Source organism: Camellia sinensis, chromosome 10 (genome assembly GCF_055761805.1).
Source record: "Camellia sinensis isolate YWXY chromosome 10, ASM5576180v1, whole genome shotgun sequence".
NCBI lineage: Eukaryota > Viridiplantae > Streptophyta > Magnoliopsida > Ericales > Theaceae > Camellia > Camellia sinensis.
In genome coordinates, this window is record NC_138970.1 from 143344821 (window position 1) to 143368307 (window position 23487).

At 32.6% G+C, this 23487-nt stretch overlaps 1 protein-coding gene across 2 annotated transcripts; it reads left to right on the top strand.

Annotated features, from left to right (window-relative positions):
• The first annotated feature begins 3836 nt into the window (after positions 1 to 3836).
• LOC114258857 (protein DETOXIFICATION 12-like) lies at positions 3837 to 23395 on the top strand. Of its 2 annotated transcripts, XM_082892485.1 has the most exons (7): positions 3837 to 4279; positions 13558 to 14102; positions 14210 to 14296; positions 14664 to 14720; positions 20540 to 20778; positions 21426 to 21631; positions 23041 to 23395. In XM_082892485.1, exons 1-7 carry the CDS (start codon positions 4037 to 4039, stop codon positions 23101 to 23103), a joined length of 1440 nt encoding a protein of 479 aa, XP_082748611.1. In that variant the 5' UTR covers positions 3837 to 4036; the 3' UTR covers positions 23104 to 23395. The 2 variants fall into 2 exon arrangements, with proteins under 2 accessions (XP_082748611.1, XP_082748612.1); XM_082892486.1 differs by lacking the exon at positions 14664 to 14720.
• Positions 23396 to 23487: the final 92 nt, after the last annotated feature.

The following is a 23487-nucleotide window of genomic DNA, read 5'->3' on the forward strand; positions in this document are numbered from 1 at the left end:
CCAAAATAGAGAGATATATAGAGGGAGGTGTATATGCCCTAGACAAATTTTTCTGAACCTTTGCAAATGAGGGAGAGGTTCTCACTTATAGAGGAACAAAGGTCCAAGCTTCTTCAAGAAGCTTGTGCAAAGGTCGAGGCTTCTTGAGGAAGCTATAACAAAAAGGGTCAAGCTTCTTGAGGAAGCTAGAGCCAAAGGGTCAAGCTTCTTCATGAAGCTAAAAAAGGTTCAAGCTTCTCTTAGAATCTTAGAGCAAAGGGCCAAGCTTCTTTAAGAAGCCAAAACAAGGTTGCCAATCCTCCATACACGTGGAGGATGCAGTTTGTGCCCTCCAGCTGGCACACATTCACAGAGACAGAAAAAGCAGAAGTAGGCCGATCACCTGCCCTGGTCGGCTGACCAGGGTCAAAAGGTTCAAGCTTCAAAAGCTGGTCGACAGCCTCTAGGGGTGATCTCCCAACTCAAAGCAAGCTAGTGGTATGGTGGGAGACCAGTAATTGTGGCTTAAAAGTTAGGGAGACCAGCTACCTGACAAGAAAAATTGGTTGGCGGGGAAAAGTGGTCTCCAAGAAGAAAAGGTCGTCTCCCACCCTTGTACCATCTTCCAAACAATGAAAATAGGATCCATGTCAAAAATGAACGAAGACGGATGCAAAACGAGAGTTCGGGGGCCAAAACGAGCAGTCGAGTGCCTCAAAAACTGACTGTTAAGCATCGAAAGTGGCGTGCGACCATGGAGGTAGTCTCTCGGGCCACAGTGTCCCTCTAGAGAGAGGAAACAAGGTGTGTGCCAAAAACCGGAGCAAACAGAGAAAGTTAAGCGGTCCCGAACTGAGGCGCACGACCGATGGCTCCGAAAATCAAAAACTGGTCTCCAAACGGGAATAGTGGTCTACGACCACGAAAGTAGCCTACGGCCACTGAGAGATGGTCTACAAGACCTCTCCCTCCCTTCGAAAAGAGAAAACAGAACCTGGTTTGCAAACCGAGGCAAAGCACAAAAGAGTCCTGAAGTCCAGAGGCAAGGCTCTCAGCCGAGACTCCGTAACCTCAGAACGAGCACAACATGCGCAATCACCGAGCGCTCAATCGATGACGTCTGAGTCTTAAGGTCGGTCAAAAATGGGGTGTCTACACTCGGGTAGGGCTTGGGTCTGGTCCCAAACGGGCCTAAATAGGCCGGGCCCATCCCGGACCGCGAGCAGATTTCGGGCTGCCCATGAACTGTGTACTATTTTTACACTCCTAACCATTAGTCATTTTCAAATAGACCATAACAACCAGGGAGATGCTATAATATACACTTTAAAAAATGTGTATGTGGTTCGTTTTTGATAATTTTTTGTATAAAAGTTCATAATTTAAATACAAAATAACATAACTTTTTTACTACAAAAATCATAATTTTTTTCATTATAAAATGTCATAACAAAAATTACAAAATATCATATTATTCATAATTTTAAAGTGCACGTCGTAAATTTATTATTCATAACTTTACTAAAAAATATCATAAAACACATAAAAAAAAATCATAATTTTCTTATAACACGTATCTTTGTAAAGGGTGTCGGTCGTTGATTTCCCATAAACAATTAACAATAGAGACATCCTACACTATTATGTACTTTCTTGTCAAGGAATCCACACTACTATTCTATCTATTTATTTTATATTTATTTTATGGGTAAAAATTAGTGATTAATTGTTAAATTAATATTTTAGAGGAGTTGAAACTTACACTCATACACTTTGCAAGAAAATCTTACCTTCTAATCTTGCCCTCAAATTCCTTTTTTAAGAGTAGAACCGAAAACCTCTCCTTAAAAGAGATATGGTGATTGTTAGAATAATAGAGAGAGAGAGGAAATAATATGTATTATATTGAATGAATTGTATCAAATAATATGTCCTATACAATAGAAGGTTTGTATATATAGGATGAGAAAGAGTATCCTACTAGAAATCTAATTAAGGCTATTCCTAAATATATTTAGGAAATCAATACCTAATATATCTAGGAATACCATATATACATTAACATCCCCCCTCAAACTCAAGGAGGATAAATATCTTGAGTTTGTAGAGAGAAATTAAAACATGAAATAAAACTAAATAAAATAAAAAGTAAATAGATTGTAAAATTCGAACGGGAGCGCAAGGCGCTTGAAATAGATCAGAGGCCGGAACTAAAGCCGAGAGACAGTTTATGGTCGTGTTGGACCATTGTAGGAACTGGCTAAAACTAATGCCAGGACAGTTTAAAGGGGTCATGCCAGACCAATGTAGGAGCTAAGCAGAATCAATGTCAGGGACAGTTTAAAGGGGTCATGCCGGACCAATGTAGGAGCTAACCAGAATCAATGTCAGGGACAGTTTAAAGCGGTCATGCCGGAGCGATGTAGGAGCTAACCGGAATCAATGTCAGGACAGTTTAAAAGGGTCATGCCGGACCGTTGTAGGAGCTAACCAGAATCAATGTCGGGACAGTTTGAAGGGGTCATATCGGACCGATGTAGGAGCTGGATGTTGAACCAGCAAACGTGGCATACATAACTTATGACGTGGTGCTGAACGATGATGGCAATAAATGACTGAGTGCGCCAAGAGGCAGCTTTGATGGTGCGCCAGGGGGGGCTTTGGTGGTGCGCCTGAGGAAGCGGCTTGGCTTGTGCGCTAGTGAGTGCGGCTTGGATTGTGCGCCAAAGGAGGCGGCTAGGTAGTTTGCATGATGTATAACCATGTTCACCATGATATATGTATAATACCCACCCTCAAACTCAAATATGTTTAAAGATAGAAACCAATTTGAGGTTGACGCAGAGGGAAAGATAAAGTGGAGGAAAAAAAAAATATTACGAGTTAAAAAAAAAATATGATAGAGATATTCGGGGTAGGAATAAACCAGCGGATAGATGAAAAGATCACCACGAAGCGATACTAAAAGTAAAATATGAGAGCGGAATAGGTTGAGGTCCGGCGGGCGGTCAAGGCAAGGCTGCCGCCCGCCGGTAAGGCGAAAAACACCAAGAGCTTAACCTATAGCTCTGATATCATGTTAGAATAGTAGAAAGAGGAAATAATATGTATTATATTGAATGAATTGTATTGAATAATATATTCTATACAATAGAAAGTCTGTATATATAGGATGAGAAAGAGTATCCTATTAGAAATCTAACTAAGGCTATTTCTAAATATATTTAGGAAATCAATACCTAATATATTTAAAAATATCACATATACATTAACAGTGACTAAAGAACTGGTCAAACAGATTAGAACTTGTGAGTTATATCTATCTATCTTTTATTAAAAAAGAGAGACGTTTAGAATCAGTGTTTGTGTTTCATTTTTTTGAATTTTTAAAAATACTCTAATAATAGTTGAATTGTATATTTTTTCCTTCGCCAGTTATATGGGTAGTTATGAATTTAATTTTTTTTTTTTAAATCTCTCAGTTGTTGATATTTTTCTATTCATAAAATGTTTTAATTTTCATATTTTTAATTTAATTATATATTTCAAAATCTTATTAATCTGATATATGTACATGTGTCGTTCCTAATATATATATTTATACTATTATATAAATTGAATATATTTATTAGCATAAAAAAAAAATTGAACATATAAGTCTTTAGAGTTTATAAAAAACACTCTTACAACTTTAATAATACATAATATATTATTATTATTTTATATTTATTTATAGTTATTTAAATTACATACGTATTATATGTGTCAACCGTTAATACATATTATATATATCCACCATGAATGTTTTGTTTATAAAATATAAGTTTTAATTATAATATAAAAACATATATATTTTAAATAGATTAAAATGATTTTTTTTAAAATTAAAATATAACTTTATGATAATCTGAAATCATTCACTTTTTAATAGTATATATATATAGATGGATATGGATGAGAGGAGTCCATCTATGCCAGACTGTTTCTCTTTGTCTGTTGATAATTCCCATCCCAAAAGGGGCTGAGTGGGAGAGAGGAGAGAGGAGAGAGGAGAGAGATGGAAGAGGGATTGTTGTTATTGAAAGAGGAGAGAGAAGAGAGGAGAAGATGGGTATGGGGTGATGTGGGAGAAGAGGTGAAGAGGGTGGGGTGGATAGCAGCACCGATGGTGGTGGTGACTTTATCACAGAACTTGTTGCAAGTTGTTTGTACCATGATGGTTGGCCACCTAGGTGAGCTTGCTCTCTCTAGCTCCGCTATCGCCGTCTCTCTCGCCGGCGTCTCCGGCTTCAGCCTTCTCGTAAGCTCCTCTCTCTCTTACTTTTAAATCTCGATGTTTCACTGTCACAAGAGACACCTACCGCTACATGGAACACTACCAACTGCCATGTCCTATTCTCTCTCTCTCTCTCTTACGTGCTGCTTGTTCTTGTTCATATAATGGGATGTGCTAATTAAGCTCACACTACTAGACACGGCAGTTAATGATGTGATTAGTTAGAAAATTTAAGAAGCGAAAAGTAATTATATTTTATTTATACTTTATTTATATTTTTTATTATTATTTTTTAAATCGCTTCTCAAATCTCTTAAAATATCATAGGAGTGCTTCCATGTTTCCTCTTTTTACTCCACCTGTTATACTATAACAATACTACCAATCAAAACTTAAATCTTTCAGAAATTATTCAAATTATGATCTTGTGCAATGGCGGAGGCACGCAGAGGTCATCTGCCCGCCTTAATTTTTAGAAAATTATACTTTTGCTTCTTGTAAAAAAATTATTTCAATTTAAACCTTTGGAGGAATGTTGCGAAATTTTTATATCATTATCTTTTTTTGACTTTTTAAAAAATATATATGTTTAATTATATTAAAATTTTCTTATAAATTTTATATTAGAGAAATATTTTATATCACTGATTTTCTATCATCTCTTATATGAATACTCATAATTAATTTATTTGTTTATAAATAATTATTACATAATTAATAATAATTAATAATATATTGTCATACGATTCAGTGATTAAAGGGGTGAAAAAAAATAAAAATATATATATAGCAGTGCCTATATATTATTTATTCACATTTTCTTTTATTTATTTTTCTATCACTCTTTATATCTCTTTATATGTGTGCATCTTTATGTAATTTAATTAGTTAATTTGAGCTTATAATTAAATATAACTTTTGCATCACACTAATTTTTAGTTCTGCCATTAAATAAAAATTAAGTTAAATTGAATTTTGAATTTTGTTAAGATTTTAATTCAATGGGGCCCCTTCTGAGTTAAATTTTTTAGCTCCGCCACTGATCTTGTGATTCAGATTTATTCTATATGTACACTTCACACTACACAAACTTAATCTCTACCACACAAATACCAACCTAGAAAAATTTGGGTTATTAAATCTAGGTTACTAGACATTTTGGTTATAGCAATTGTGAGATTCCTATATTAGTTAATTACACTTTTCACTAATATAATTTTATTTAAATTTTATTTTTGTTTTTCTAGTTTCAAATTGAATATAATTTAGTCTATACATTTTTAATATAATTTTAATTTAGTCTTTCAGTTCAAATTAGAGGTTAAAATTAATAATTTTGAAACACTTATCAATTTTTGCTAAAATGTACATATAAACAAAATTAACAACAATTTAGATGAAATAATTAAATTGAAACTGGACTTAAAATGTAGAGACAAAACTATTCAAATTAAAACAATAGAAACTGAATTGAAATTTTAATCCAACTATAAGAATGAAAAATGTGTAAGTGTAAAGATAAATTACACTAACACTCCTGTGATTTTCTCTAATTACATCCCATCCCCTAATGTTCTGGAAATTACATTATCACCTCTGTAGTTAATAGCCTCATTTCACAAACCCTCATATTTATTTAAAAAGTAACAACTCCTAGTAGAAAAACAGAAAAAATTACTTTGGGAAAAAAAAAGAAGAGTAAAGCAAAGGAAAGGAAAAAGAAAAAAGAAAAAAGAAAAGAAAAATCAAAGCAAAAAAAGAGAGAGTGTATGAGTTCAATCATTCCGTCTAAATAATTATAATGACAGGGGAGTTAGTGTAATTTCTCAAACATCAGGGTCATATGTATTAAATCTAAACCTCAGGAGGTGTAAGTGTAATTTACTCAAAGTGTAATTAACCCATAATATAATTCTAGGCCATGTTTGTGTTTTCCCTTGTTTTATGCAATTGGGCTCTATAGCCTCATTTACAGGGTTCGTTTGGGAAGTGAGTTGACTTTTTAACTTTATAATTTTTTTGACTATTTTAGCCTAGGGTTAAAAAGTTTCGTTTGGGAAGGACTTTTGGCTTTTTTGATTTTTTTGTGAGAGAAATGATGTAATGATTATGAGTTGGATGTGATATTTTGTCTTATTAAACTAAAAAGCCTATTTTATTTTTTGTGGCTAAAATAGCCAAAAAAGGCTTGGCTTTTGGCTTCCCAAATGAAGACTTAAGATTTTGGTTAAAACATCAAAAAGTTACTATAAATTATCAAATCATTCTCTTTATTTTTTTATATGTCTTTTCATAAATAATTAAAAATCTACTAAATTAGTCAATTCTCAAAGGAGACATGAATATCTTCTATTTAACAAAGCTAGTTCTATGTGATAATTTTTTTTACATGACTAATAAACAGACATGTAACAGTATATGTACGATATTTTATGCATTTTCAATGTATATATATATATATATGTTTTAAAAAAATGATTGATTAATGCAAGTTTGGAAATCCGCAAACCCATTTTATTCCCTGAAATGAAAAAAACCCAAGTTTGGCATGAGACAAAAAAGACAAAAAGTCAAAAAGTCACTATCCTATTTAAGTTACATCATCTTATTAAAGTCACATCACCTCTCTAACACATCACTTCAAACCTAACCCAAACCCAACCCATATTTCATAAAAAGTTAAAAAATGTACTTATTTAGTCTTCCCAAACTAGGCTGGAGGAAACTTCGGCAGCAAATGAAAACAAGTTCAGATGTAGGCACTGTTTGTTACAGTTTATTAATGATGTCTGCAGTTTTTATTTTATTTATTTTTTATTAATTATTTAAAAAATATGTGTCAGGGGTCTATGTTTTATAACTAATGAGTAAGTTAAAAACAACCAAAACAACTAATTAAATTAATAATAAATTTATAATTAAGAACTTCAAACTTATAATAAAATACACCAACCAGAACCAAAATTTTATTTTAATAAAAAAACAAACAATGCTTACGGAAGTTTGTTTTACTTAGTTTACTAATGTCTATTATTGAGACAATTATTAGATATTTTTGAAGAATTATGTAATATTATTTGCATGATATTCTCAGCCGATCAAAAACATATATACACCAAGAGGTTGTTTGAAATGTTCTAAATGAGTGTACTTTTTGACTTTTTATAAAATATGAATTGTGTTTGAAGTGATGTGGTAGAGAGGTGATATGATTTAAATAAGATGATGTGACTTAAATCAGATAGTGACTTTTTGACTTTTTTTAGGACTCTCCAAACAAGGCCTAAGTTAGTCATCATTTATTTTCAAATGAACGTGATTTAATATATTTCACCTATAAAATTTTTAATTGATTTAAAACATCATTATATAATAGTGGTTGCATGGAGTTTTCATGTAATTTTAGAGGACTTGATAAGATGGAGTAGGGGAAGTCTTAGATATTTCTATTTCTATGTGTAGTATGCATCAAGACAATTCTAACTTTTTAGATTCAGACATGAAAAAAAATTTAATGAGTAAAATTATATGTAAAAAATGAAGTGATTTTCATGGAATTATTTAGGGATCGAAATAGGTCGAGGATTTTTGAGTTTTACATGTGAATTCTTCATTTTAAATTTAATTATTTTTGATGATATAATTTCAAAATTTTTAACCCAAAATCTTGGCAATTTTGACTTGTATATTTTTATAATTGGCCCTATTCTATTAATACCCTCCCCAACTTTTTTTTTTTAATTAAAAATAAATTTAGTCAAATACAATTAGGTTGAGAAATTTTGCCATCTCTACTACTTAATAATAGAATTGATATTATTAATCATACAATATAATTTTCCTTATCAATTTTATAGTAAACCACCACTGTTATGGATGGATTCATTTAAAAAATTTTATTTGGCGTTTTTGGATCAATACTCTGTACCATATCTTTAAAACACCAACAAAAAGTGGTGAACAATAACTACCAAATTCAAGCGCCATATAAATTTGTTTCAGAAATATTGAATGATTTATGTTGATTTAAAGGTTGTTTGGAATGATTTAAATAAGTATATTTTTTAACTTTTTATGAAAAGATGGATAAAAAAATAAAGAGTTAATATAACTCAAAAAAGATATAAAGATAATAATAATAAAAAAAAGGTGCTAATATCCAACATGCTATATAAGCTCTCGGGCAATCCAACTACTAACATGGAAACAAAACACACACACACACACACACACAAAAGTGCCAAATGAATTAGTTTTTTTTTTTGTTTATTATAAAAAGACGTTCAAAAAGTATAGACAAATGATATAAGTCAAATAAATCAAAAAATTAATAAACTAGCTTACAAGCTACTTTCCAAAAGAGGCCTTCATATAAATGGATGTAATTTTACTCGATTTGTTAATGTAGCCCATTTTTTAAAGTTCTATGTCCGAATTTGCATTTTGTATGAGTGTTCCTAAAGTTTATTGTTTCTGGTTAACCTTGTGACGGAATGACCATTTTTTTCCTGTCATGCCTTGCACAGGTCTTTCCTGCCTCAATGAGAGAGTAGGATAAGAATGGGTTTTACTTCTCCAGCGCCAGCCCCAGCCCCGTTTATATTTACTAAATGTATCTACATGTATATAATATATATTTCTAAAATATTACACTTAACATTCATTTTTACTCATTTATTTCTTATCTTATATTTTTTAATTTTCATTAATTATAAATCACTTTCTATATTATACTATTATTTATAATTTTTATTAATATTTTTATTTTTAAGTTATGAAATTAATCAATCCCTTATCCTACTCCCGATGTGATACAGACACAGGCCTCGTTTGGGATGCTACCTATTTAGCCAATTAGCCAAAAAGTTACTAAATTAGCTAAATAGCCAATTAGTTATATCAAAAAGTCAACAATTACGACTTCTCTCTACTTTTTGCACAGCTTTTCGTAATTAGTCAAAAAATTATCCCAAACATACAAGTTTTTTTTACCTACTTTTTTAACCAATTAACTAAAAAATTACTAAATTAGCCTGTTCTCAAACGAGGCCACAGAATAGAGAATACAAAACTCACCCCGTCCCATCCTGCCTTATACAAGTCTCAATGTCTAGATGAGAGATTCCATTTGATAAGAGACATAGCAACGGACAATTATTTTCAATACTTTTATGTGACACTTTTCCTTTTTAAAAGCAATCGACATTAATTGCTAATCTATCAACCTGCAAACAAATCTTCATGGTCATCACAAATACATATATATATATATATATATATATATTCATTTTGTCTTTTATGAACAAGAAGTTAAAAAATCTTGACTAATCAAACATCTAAATAAACAAAGTTATCATTCAAATCAAAACCTTGGGAGCCAGGAAAATACTCACTCAAAACTATTGTCACATTTAGAACAGCTGGTGTATATTTTTCTAAGAGCCTAGAAAGTCACTCTTTCAGTCTTTTGTGCCATTTTTATTTTTATTCTTTTTAATGAGATTGCCACAATAGGGTGTTGTGCAATTTGTTTGGCCCGACGAATAATTTATTTTAATAATATGAAGTATATCATGTCACAAAGATAATTTATAAAAAAAATTAAATTGAAAAAATCTTGATGATTATATGATCAAATCATATTTTCTTTCAAAAATATGAATTGTGAATATGATTTTGAGAATAAATTATTTGTTTTTTAAAAGAAAAATATAATTATTAATTTTAAGAAATATAACTTTTTATACAGATAATCTTCTAGATAGATCCTTTAACCCAAATATACACTGCACCAAATATTATAAATAAGCGGAAAAAAGTGAAAATAATTAGAGAAAGGGTAAATTATATTGACACCCTTGAGATTTGATCTAATTACATCTCATTCTTTGATGTTTTGAAAATTACATTTTCACCTTTATATTTAATAGTCTCATTTCACAAACTTCCGGCTTATATAAAATTTAACAACTCCTAATAGAAAAATAGAAGAAATTATATTGGAAAAAAAAAAGGTAAAGCAAGGAAAATGAAAGGAAAAGAATTAGAGGAAGTAAAATAAAGTAAGAAAAGAGAGAGTGTATGAGTTTAATATTTTCATTTTGTCTAAATAATTACAATGACAAGAGGGTTAGTGTAATTTTTCAAATGTCAAAAGGTAATATGTATTAAACCCAAATTTTAAAGAGTATAGGTGTAATTTATCCTTTGAGAAATATAGATGTGCAAGTGAAATGTGTTGTACCATTCATCTTACATGTATCTAATCCACGACACATCCAAGATGAACACTGTGAACATGGTTTTTTTTTTTTTTTTTTTTTTTTTTTTTTTTTTTTTTTGAATTTTCACACACAAATATATATATATATATATATATGTAAATGTGGTAAGTTATTTTAGTGTTAAAATTGGTATTGGGAAGACTGCTGCACACCATGCGCAGCAGCCACTGTTGCACGGTTAATGGAGCCTTTTTTGGCCTTCATTCTGACGATCCAAACCGTTCACTTTTTAGAAAATATTGAGTAGAATATACCTGTAAAAATTTAAGTTAATCAAAGATTAGACATATTTGTATCTAAAAAATTGAATGGTAAATTTAATTTTAAGTATAAATATGAATACAAACATGTCTTGATGAAAGAGATACCGAAATCTGATTAATTTGAATTTTTGTCTGTATAGTCTACTCAATATCTTCTAAAAATTGAACGATTCGAATCGTTGAAATGAGATCTGAAAAAAGCCCCATTGACTGCGCAACAGTCACTGCTGTGCATGGTGCGCAGCAGCCTCCCCAAACTGGTTAAAATTATGACATCACTATATTATTCTGTAAATTACATCCGTAGTTTGTATTATCTACCATTTTAGTTTTTATAATTCTAATTGTATTAATTTTATTATAAATTTGTTTTTTTGTTCCTTTTTCCTTTTGTAATTTGAATTGTATTAATTTTATTACAAATTTACTTACTTTTTCCCTTTGAAAAATATTAGGGACTCCAAATATTTTGTCAATATTTCTACCAAATGTCTCACATTCTACACCCATGTGAGACATTTAGTAAAAATATTGATAAAACATTTAGAATCCCTTACATTACTCTTTCCCTTTTATATGCGGACTATCCATGCACAATTTTGTCCTTTAACTGAAAATATCTCTTAAAACAGACTTTACAAGATTAGTTAAGAGTCTCCATGGAATTGATGTTAGACAGATTTCTACCCCATAATAATTATAATGAAGAAGTTAAAAATCTTGATTAATGACGTTAAAATAAAAAAAATTATCATTCAAAACCTTGGAAGCCAAGAAAATACACAATTTTTAAAACTAATGTCAAAGCAATTGGGCACATTTTCTCCAAACATAGTCACTCTTTCAGTCATTTGTCATGTAGTGTGCCCTTTTTTAAAAATGAGAGAGCCAAACATACATTGCACCCAAATGTTTTTAAGATTGTCAATAAAGTGGGGTTTGAAAATTATCTTTTTAATAATATTTTATTTTTTTAATTTTAAAAGTTAATACATTTAGTAATTGTTAAAAATTAATTAATTAATTATTTTTTTGTTATGAAGAAAGTTTTGTGAGTATTTTTTTTTAATAGAAAAATTATCATATTATCTTTATAGTATTTGGGAACTCTCATTACACCATCAAAGGTTATCACAGTACATATGATAAATTGTCTTTAAACAATATTGTTAACATTTTCAACAACATTTTCAACAACAACCAAAAAAAACCAAAAGTTACTTTTCAAAAAAGTTTAGGGTAGAAAAAATAATTTTAAAATGATGATAGTACAAATTTTTAATGTATAAATTTTTGTATAAACTACTTGTTCTTCCATTATTTTAAAATGATTTTTTCTATACACCACTTTTTCGAAATTCTTCCTAGATTTTTTACTTTTGACTTTTTAAAATAAAAAACTAGTTGTTTAGAGATTCTCAAATAAGACATTAGGGAGTGCAAGTAATTACAAAAATATGAAGATGTAAATAAGATACCTGTTTTGGTGCAAGTGAGTATAATTATAATTTTGATTTGTACCAGAGCACATACTTACTTGATGCCTATATTTTACAATGATTTTCTCTACTATTCAATTTAAAATTTCTATAATTTTTTAAATGAATAGGCAGCATCCACAGTGGCCTCCTCTACACCTGTCCATGGATGAGGACATTTTGGTCAAGTGAACCAAGTATACCCTACTTCACAAAATGAAATGCTATACAAAGAAAAGGGTGCAGTTTTCAGCTAGCATTGTTCAGGGGGAAACAATAAATAAGTGGGAATTGCGGATTTTAATTACAATTTGGTGGCAAGTTTTTTAAAGTTGAAACACAAACAAAAAGATGAAAGGAGCAAATTGATCTTTCAAAAATCTGATTTTATGTGTTTGTAATTATTTTTTTAACTTCTCATACAATAAAAGGTTACTATTAGTTTGTAATTCTTTTACCTAGTTTCCATTTAAATGTAATTTGTCCCGAAGACTAGAGTAAAGCTTTTTTATTTTTTTTTAATTATATTTTCTTGGGGTGTCTTGAATGGACAATTTCGCTATGTTTGTTTGATGGGAATAGAGACTTCAACATGAAAAGGAAAAAAAAAAAAAAAAAGTGAATACCATACAAGAAAACAAGTGAGTTCCACATTATTACCTCTCCTACTCTCATTTTGACAAACAAACAAGACCTCAAAATACTTATCTTACATCGATTGTACATAATGTTTGAAATATTTTCAGGTTTTTAGTCAATTTAAAATTACTTGACATACAACACAAATGTAATTGTTACTTGATATTTCCAGACATAAAACAATTTGTTGCCATAGTAAAAGCTAGGAAAACGTTGTTAGTGATTGCTGGCCCAGGCTGTGATGTTCATAAAAGATGTTTATGAACTCCTTATTCTATATTGAAAATGTCATAGGCCAACTTCATTTTACATGACTGAAGTTTTCTTTAGATGGTTATTAGTCCATTTTTGATTTTTACAATTGGTACGAAAATAAGGAAAAGTTGTTACTTCGTGCAACAATGAGATTCAAACTTAAATATCACACCTGGTAAACAACTGTCTCATCCGCAACTATTAAACACTTAGACCTCTGGACTAGTCCTTAGAACGACCACAAAAATATACAAACATATACAACAGATTTATATGGATATGACAAGAAAAGAAACAAATGATTCAAATTGAGTAACCTAATAGAGATTTCTTGAATTGATATTGTAACTAATAATTAACTAGATTTTCAATTTGTCTTACAGTTAGGGATGGCTTGTGCATTGGAAACTCTATGTGGGCAGGCATATGGAGCTCAACAATACCAAAAACTTGGAACTCAAACTTACACTGCTATTTTATCCCTAGTCATATTTTGTCTTCCTCTCTCCATATTATGGATTTTTATGGGAAAAATACTCATTTTCATAGGCCAAGACCCTTTAATTTCACAAGAAGCCGGTAAATTCATAACTTGGCTTGTTCCCGCCCTCTTTGCTTATGCGATTCTTCAACCGCTTGTTCGATACTTCCAAATGCAAAGTTTGACACTTCCCATGCTTATAAGCTCATGTGCCACTCTTGCTTTCCACATACCTCTTTGTTGGGTTCTAGTGTTTAACTCCGGATTGGATAACCTTGGAGGTGCATTAGCAATTGATATTTCGATTTGGTTGAACGTGATCTTCCTCGTATTGTACATGAAGTACTCTTCTTCTTGTGAAAAAACTCGGGTCCCAATTTCCATGGAGGTGTTACGGGGAGTTGGCGAGTTCTTCAGTTTTGCCATTCCCTCCGCTATTATGATTTGGTAATTTTATTTTATTTTATTTTTTCAATTATTTAACTTATTTGTTTTTGTGAATTTGTTAAACAGAGTTATGAGGTTTTTCCTTTCCTAAATGGTGATGAATGCAGTCTTGAATGGTGGTCATTCGAGCTGCTTATCTTGCTTTCTGGGCTTTTACCAAATCCACAGCTTGAAACTTCTGTATTGTCTGTATGGTATGTTCTTTATCACAATACTAGTTCAACTAAAGATTAAACTGTTAGAGAGAATGACCAAGTTTATTGTTAATATCCTCAACATTTCTGAATATTCAAAAATATAAATAGGAAGAAAAATATTTGACACCCTCAAAAAATTTCACACAATTATATTTATAATGATGTGGTATATGATATGTGTCAATTTCTGATTTGTTACATAACTAATAATGTAGGGCTCAACTCTCTTACCACATCATTGTGAATGAATTTGTGGATTTAAAAGAGTGGGTCACCAGCATTATGGAATTGTGATATTGAGTTTGGTATAACAACTCCAACAATTTATTTATTTACTATTTATTTTGGTTGTTTTTATGAGCAGTCTCAATACCATTGCAACACTCTATGCAATACCCTATGGATTTGGTGCTGCCGTGAGGTTAGTAAAGAGAATCTGAAACTAATATTTTCATTACACAAAATAGCTTCTATACAGTTAGTTTTATATACAACAAATGTAACTCTAGTTACTAATTAACTAACCTAATAGTTACTAGTTAACTAACCTAAGGTACAGTTATAACAACTTTCTAACTAACTAACACATCACTATATGTAACACATGCAACACTATCTCTAACTGATTTGTAACAGATTTGTATAGCTTCTGCTGTATCAATCTGCTGCAGAAAGGAGCTCAGCTCTGTGGCTTCAACTACAGCTCAACTTCTCTTCTTCTGCAGCTATAGGCTGATCTATAGCTGCTGTTGCAGAGACATTATTAGGCCCCTTCAAGCTGATGGGAGAGGGAAGAACCATAAGCTTGGACTGAAGATAAGTAAAGCGGGAAAGAGACAGAGGTTTGGTGAAAATATCTGCCACCTGATCAGATGTTGGAATATGACAAATGGACAGTTGTTTAGCAGCTACTCTTTCTCTAACATAATGATAGTCCACCTCGATATGTTTAGTTCGGGCATGAAAAACAGGATTGGAAGACAGAGATATGGCAGATATATTATCACACCATAAAGTAGGAGAAGGAGAAGGAACATGCAATTCAGAGAGAAGCATGCCAAGCCAACTTAGCTCAGCAGCAGTGTGAGCCAGTGCTCTATATTCAGCTTCAGTGGAGGATCTAGCCACAGTAGGCTGCTTTTTCGCAGACCATGAGACCAAATTAGGACCAAGAAAAACACAGAAGCCAGTAGTAGAACGTCTATCCAGGGAATTGCCAGCCCAATCAGAGTCTGAAAAGGCATGTAGTGTAAGAGGTCCAGGACTAAATTGCAGACCATAGCCAATAGTGCCTTTGAGATAGCGGAGCAGTCGTTTAACCATAACAAAGTGGTGAACAAGAGGTTGGTGCATAAATTGACAAGCAAAGTTCACTGCAAAAGCAATATCTGGTCTGGTAATGGTTAGATATTGGAGGCCTCCAACAATACTTCTGTAGAGAGATGGGTTGGAACAAGGTAAATGATCATTAGGAGAAGAAGAAGGTTTAAGAGCCATGGGAGAAGAGTATGGCTTGCAGTCAGCCATATTAGCTTTTACAAGCAACTCAGAAGCATACTTTTGCTGAGATAAGAAATAGCCCATAGGAGATGAGGACACAGAGATGCCAAGGAAGTAATTAAGCAACCCAAGCTCCTTCATAGCAAAAGCACCATGCATTTGAGTAATCAAAGTAGTGATATAAGCACCATCACTACCAGTTAACAAGATATCATCAACATAAATGAGAAGAATGGTAATGGAGTCTGCTGTCTTCTTGACAAACAAGGATGAATCACAATGACTAGAGATAAAACCACAAGATAGTAAAAAGGAAGAGAATGTAGAAAACCATGCCCGGGGAGCCTGTTTAAGACCATAAAGAGCTTTATGCAATTTGCAAACCAAATTAGGATGAGAAGCATCAATGAATCCTTGAGGTTGTTGCATATAGACTTCCTCCTCTAAAACACCATGCAAAAAGGCATTAGATATATCCAGCTGCCGAATAGACCATTGAAAATGTAGAGCTAAGGATAGAAGAACTCTGACTGTAGGTTGCTTGGCAACAGGACTAAAAGTCTCATGATAATCAATGCCCTCAGTTTGGAGAAACCCTTTGGCTACAAGTCGAGCCTTATACCGAGCAATGGAGCCATCTGAATTTCGTTTAAGTCTATAAACCCATTTGCAGCCAATAGCAATTTTGTCTGGAGGTAAAGGCACAAGAGACCAAGTGCCTTGTCTTTGCAAGGCTTGAAACTCATCTAACATAGCTGCCTGCCATTTAGGAGAGGCAGAAGCAGCTTGAAAAGTATCAGGTTCAGTGGGAGAAAAAGAAGTGAGAAGGCAGTTAGCATGGAGAGAGTGAGACTTAGACCTGGTGAGCATGGGATGAGTATTTGAAGGAGAAGCAGGAAAAGGTAAATCAATGGAGATGGAAGAAATGGGAATTGATGGAACAAAACCAGAAACTGCAACAGGTGCAGGTCTAGAATCAGCAGATCTAGAACCAGAAACAACAACTGCATCAGGGACAGAAACTGAACCAGAACCTGCAACTTCAAGGTGTTCAGAACTAGAAGAGGGAGCTAAATGAGAACCAGACAGAACTGGAGTAGAGGAAATAGAATTTACAGCAGGTAGAGAAGAACCTGTAGGAGGAGAACCAGAACAGGAATTGACTGAATCAGTGACAGGCCAAAAGAAAGTTTGCAACTGAGAGAGTGAAGGAGGAACAGACTGAGGAGAAGACATAGATGAAGACTGAAATGGAAAAGTATTTTCATCAAAAATGACATGTCTGGAAACAAAAATATGGCCAGTAGCAACATCAAGACATCTATACCCTTTGGTAGAGGGAACATAACCAATAAAGACACAAGGGACAGATCTAGGCTGAAGTTTGTGACTGGTGTAAGGTCTCAGCCAAGGAAAACATCTACAACCAAACACTTTGAGAAAGGAGTAATCAGGTGAGTGATGAAACAAAGTTTGAAAAGGAGTGAGATTACTAAGCTTGGAAGTAGGAAGTCTGTTAATAAGAAATACTGAGGTGGCAAGAGCATCAAACCAATAGGTCAATGGAAGAGCAGATTGATGCATTAGGGCAATAGTAGTTTCAATTAAGTGCCTATGCTTCCTCTCAGCTACTCCATTCTGAGCAGGAGTATGAGGACAACTAAGTTGATGTTCAATGCCCTTATCTTTTAAAAATTGCTGAAACTTATTTGCTAAATATTCCCCTCCATTATCACTTCTAAGGACTTGAAGCTTAGTGGTAAATTGAGTCTCAACAAAGGCCTTGAATTCAACAAATTTAGAAAATACCTCACTTTTGTAAGTCAGAGGAAATAGCCAAGTAAATTTACTGTAATCATCAATGAAAAGAACATAGTACTTAAAATGTGAAATAGATGCATTAAAGGGTCCCCATACATCAGAATGAATAAGAGCCAATGGTTGATTTACAGTGGAATTGGACAGATGAAATGGCAACCTATGACTCTTAGAAACACAGCAATGGGAGCACAGCTTATTATCATTAGAACTAGGTACATTAGTGGGTAACAAATTTTGGGATACAAGCACTTGCAGCTTATTACTAGAAGGATGACCTAATCTACTATGCCAAGTGCTCTTGCTGCAAGAAGAAGGGCTAGTGGAAGTTTTGAAGCAAGTTGTGGAAGAAGTTCCAGGAACAACAGATGAAGCTGAGAGAGAATAAAGACCAGCTGTGTGATGACCTTTATGCAGAATTTGCTTGGAAAACTTGTCCTGTATAATGAAACAATCAGCATCAAAAGTAATGGTGCAGTTGTTATCTTTTATGAATTGATGAACTGACAAAAGATTGGTAGATAGGGAAGGAACATGAAGCAAATTATGAAGATAGAAAGAAGTACTTGGTGTAGGAAGCAAACCATTTCCAGTGTGATGAATTGGCAGAGTTGAACCATCTCCTATAGTGACATGATCAGAGCCTTGATAAGGCTGAAATTGAGTGAAATTATTAAGATCATTGGTGAAATGAGTGGTGGCTCCAGAATCTAAGAACCAATTTGAACTAGGAACAGATGCAGCAGAGGTAGCCTGATATTCTGGGATAGTTGCAGCAGAGGCAGACTGAAACTGAAATTCTGGAGCAGCAGAAGTGGTGGAAGAAGAGGCAACATATGCTTTAGACTGTGATCCTCTGCCTTGTGAAGAAGAGGAGTGAAAAGATTGATCCATTCTGTGCCAGCAATCCATGGCTGAGTGGTTTGCTTTGCCACATATTTGACAAATCAGTTGTGAATGCTGCAAAAAGGAAGATGATCTGCCTTGTACTCCATTGCTAGTATGTCCTCCACCTCTATAGATGTTACCTTGTCCTCCATCTCTGTTCATATGTCTAAAAAATCTGCTGCCTGAAGTTCCTGAATTATTACCTTTGTATCCACCTCTGTTGTAACCTCGAGCACTTCCTCTAGAATAAGGTCTGGTAGCAGTATAAGCAAATGGAAGATCTGATGTGTGAGCTTGTTTAAGAAAGCCTTCAATATGAATGGATTCAGAACATAATAAGGAAGATAATGCAGCAATGGAGATAGGTTCAGATCTGGTACGAATGGATGTTTTAAAAGCATTGTACTCATCAGGTAGTCCATTTAGAGTAAGTAAAACCAGATCTTCATCATGAATTGGTGAGCCAGCAAGACTTAAGTGATCAGCAATAGTTTTGATTTGACAGAGATAGTCCTCCATTGTTGAATTCTTCTTGGTAAGATGATTGAGCTTAGTTTTCAATTGATGTACATGTGATCTAGACAAGGAGGTGAATCTTGTAGCCAATGTAGTCCATACTTCATGACTAGTGAGACAATGCAAAACAGATGTGTATATGGATGAAGACAGTGTAGCAGTAATACAACTAAGTAAATGTGCATCAACAGTAATCCATTCTGTGTAGTCTGGATTGACTACAGCATTATGATTCTCATCCAAAATTGTGGAAGAAGGACATTTCTTTGATCCATCAACAAATCCAAGTAGATTTGTGGCTCGTAATATGTTTTGGAATTGACTTCTCCATATCAGATAATTTGTAGTCTCAAGTTTGATTGGAACAAACGAATTGAGATTGGAGATGAGCAGAGTGAGATTGGAAGGTAAAGAAGCACTGGTAGATATACCTGATGAAGAAGCTGCCATTGCTGATTCTTGATGAAGATTCACCATTGAGAGATTGAAGATGAAGGTTTTAATGCTCGCAAGAGCTATAAGGCTCTGATACCATAAAGAGAATCTGAAACTAATATTTTCATTACACAAAATAGCTTCTATACAGTTAGTTTTATATACAACAAATGTAACTCTAGTTACTAATTAACTAACCTAATAGTTACTAGTTAACTAACCTAAGGTACAGTTATAACAACTTTCTAACTAACTAACACATCACTATATGTAACACATGCAACACTATCTCTAACTGATTTGTAACAGATTTGTATAGCTTCTGCTGTATCAATCTGCTGCAGAAAGGAGCTCAGCTCTGTGGCTTCAACTACAGCTCAACTTCTCTTCTTCTGCAGCTATAGGCTGATCTATAGCTGCTGTTGCAGAGACATTATCAGTTAGTTCAGTTAATATGTTGCAAATGACATGTATACATGTAACACGGCAATTTCATGTAATTATGTACATGTAATTATGCACAATTATGTCTATCTACGAAGCACAGATATGGATACGAGTACAAATACATATGTGGATATGGAACACAGCAATTTCAAAAAAAATTAGAACACGGACATGGCGGGAACACATCAATAAAATATGTTTTCATATATTTTTATTTACTATCTAGAGTAATATCACATCCACAAACAATCAATATTAACAAAAACTAATTCTAATTCTATATTTTATTTTTAAAAATAAATAAATTAACACTTATAGTTTGTATATTTTACTATGAATGATTTATTAATTATTCAAATCTAAGAAAAAAATAATAAACATTCTATATTCATAAAAAATACTAAAGAAAATTGGAAAGAAGACAATAGTGTGTCCACAAAGTGTTTCTAGCGTGTCTCTTAAAAATAAATTAATTAAATAAAAGGATACGCCGTGTGGTGTGTCCCTACTTGTCCTCGACGTGTACGCGTGTCCCCAAAGTGTCCAAGTGCCCGACATGGATACGACACTTGTTTTGAAGTTTTGGTGTTTCATAGATGTCTATGTAACTGCTCTTTATTTCTTTGATTTTTTTAGCACTAGAGTTTCAAATGAATTAGGAGCTGGGAATCCACAAGGGGCTCGTGTAGCTGTATTTGCCGTAATGTTCCTTGCAGTCGCAGAGACTACAGTAGTGAGTGCAACCCTCTTTGCCTGTAGGCGCGTCTTTGGCTACACCTTCAGCAACGAGAAAGAAGTCGTGGATTATGTCACAGCCATGGCTCCTCTGGTTTGCTTATCGGTTATCATGGATAGCATACAAGGAGTCCTCTCAGGTTACATTTTTTCCCCCTATCAATGTTTGGTATATATTTGCAATTTTGAAAAATGAAATCATGTCATATTTAAGAGTACAAATGAGCTGAGCCGAGCCTCTCGATTGCATTTGTTTATCAAGCTCGAATGTTCAACTCAAAAAATTCATCGAGCTCGAGCTCAGCTCAAAGCTCAATAATATATATATATATATATATATTTTTGCCTACTATTTACATCATTTAAATATATAAATAATATATTTTTACATTAATTACTTGATTATTTAAATAAATACTATCTTCATCCCAAATTGTTTGTTCGGCTAACTTAAAAATAATATATTTTTGTGTCAGTTTTTTCCCACAAATTAAAAGTACTAAATGAGATCTTTCAATTAGTGAAAAAAAAAACATTTAAAACTTTCGATACAAGAATGCATATGTATAAGTTCTAATTTTATTTGCCGAATAAACAATTTGGGACGGAGGGAGTAATAAAAAAGCCGTGTTTATTCGAAGCCAAGCTCGGATCATTTATTAAACAAGCCTAAAAGTTTGACTCATGCTCATTTATTTACTTAACGAATTGAGCAAAGTTAAGCCAAACTTGTAAATAGCTCGGTTCATTTCTAATTGTAATTTTTTTTAAATATTTTTTTAAGCAGGTGTTGCTAGGGGATGTGGGTGGCAACATATAGGGGCATATGTTAACCTTGGGGCATTCTATCTTTGTGGAATTCCAATTGCTGCCATATTGGCTTTTTGGGTACAATTAAGAGGAAAAGGCTTGTGGATTGGAATACAAGCTGGTGCTTTTGTTCAAACAACCATGCTTGCTATAATAACAAGAAGTACAAATTGGGATAAACAGGTCAAATTTCTCTCTCTTTTACCTCTTGAAGCTTTTTATTTGCTCTAACCTGAAAATCCATTTGAATCTATCACACCATTGAAAGGAAAATTGAGGAAATGATGATAGAAAATTTGGGGTGTTAAAATTTAATTTCTATCACACCATTTAATTTAGACACGGGACATGAGAATACATTGACAAAAGAAAAAGGACAAAACATATCAGGGACAGACACAAAATGTATAACTTTTTGTGTTTATTTACGCCATTTATATGAAAATTTCATTTAAACATAATACAAAAATACAAAATAAGACTAATTTTTAAAGTATAAAGGAGGGATTAATAAGTATGAACTTATTTTGTTTTTCTTTTACTATTGATCTTAAGTTATTTTCTTTAAACTTATAATATATTTGGTGCGTGTGTAAATGATGCACGCATATACACTATCCAAAGTGTGTTTGGGACAATAAAAATAATAAAGCACATGTGGATAGAGATGGCCACGGGACGGGTTTGTCATCTCCCTCCCTTGTCCATATTGTACCAGGGGCGGGCCAAATCGGGTTGGTAATGGGGGTAGGGCAGGAATGGGACGAGAGTAGATTAATTTCATAACTTAAAAAATAAAAATATTAATAATTTTTTTAAATAATATAATATGTTATAGGTAGTGATTTATAATAATGAAAGTCAAAAGATGTAAGATGAGAAAAAAATGATTGAAAATGAAAACTAAGTGTAATATTTTGAGTTTTAATTTTATCATATACAAAAACAAAATTAAATGATATATATAATAAACATATAAATATATTTAGTAAATATAAATGAGGCAGGGGTGGGGGAAACAAATTTTGTCCCCGCCCCACTTCCTCATTGAGGCGGAGAAAATCCGTGTAGGGTAGAGGAGGGATGCAGGGGCAGAGCGAGGCGAGAGAAAATGACCATCTCTACTTGTGGACATGTGTCTGAAATGTCTTGAAAAGTATTCAAAAAGTGTCAATACCTATCACATTTTTAGAAGCAAAAATGTAAGACATTTAATAGAATTTTTGATAGAATTTTTAAGATATCTAGCATTACTCTTTTTAGAAGTGTTTGTGCTTTTGAGCATAGCATCTTTTATAGGATCTTGGTTAGAGGATCAAGATTCATTTCATTACTAGTTCGAAATGGAAATCTTCATTTTATACGTGGTTGCAGATATAACCAAATTCAAAATTCACGATTTTTTAAATTATCATGAGTTTTAATATATATATATATTTAGTTGTCTTAAGTTTAAAATATTAATTTGCTGAAATTGCTATTTGCACAATTGTTGATTATGTGATGAAGAGTATCGGAATTCGATTTGAATGTGTTTTTGCTTCTTCATCCATTTTAGTAGGATTTCATTGGAGAAATTTTTCATGTTGCAGGCAACTCAAGCAAGACAGAGGATATTTGATGGAAAATCTTCAACAGATGATGGATTAAAGTGAATGTTGATATACTGCTATTGATGAATTAGTAGTCTTTTATATCATTAAATTAAAGGAACTGTCACCAAATTAAGAAATGAGATTTATAGCCCAATTCTTCATCTTCATCTTCTTCTTCTTCTACTTCGAAAAAAAAAAGAAGAAGAAAAAAAAAAAAAGAGAAAAAAATCTCTTTCGATATTTTGTAGTTGGAGCTGCATTTGTTGTTTACCTTGAATTGTATAAGCTTATGTTGCATGTAAACAATTTCAGGTTACAGCAAATCCAATGCTTAATTACGTTTTTTTCCAAAGAATCTGCTTAATAGTTTGCCTAATATACAATGTCCGTTTGGTATCACTTTATAAATTAACTTTTATAATTATAGTTTTATGGATTATTAGT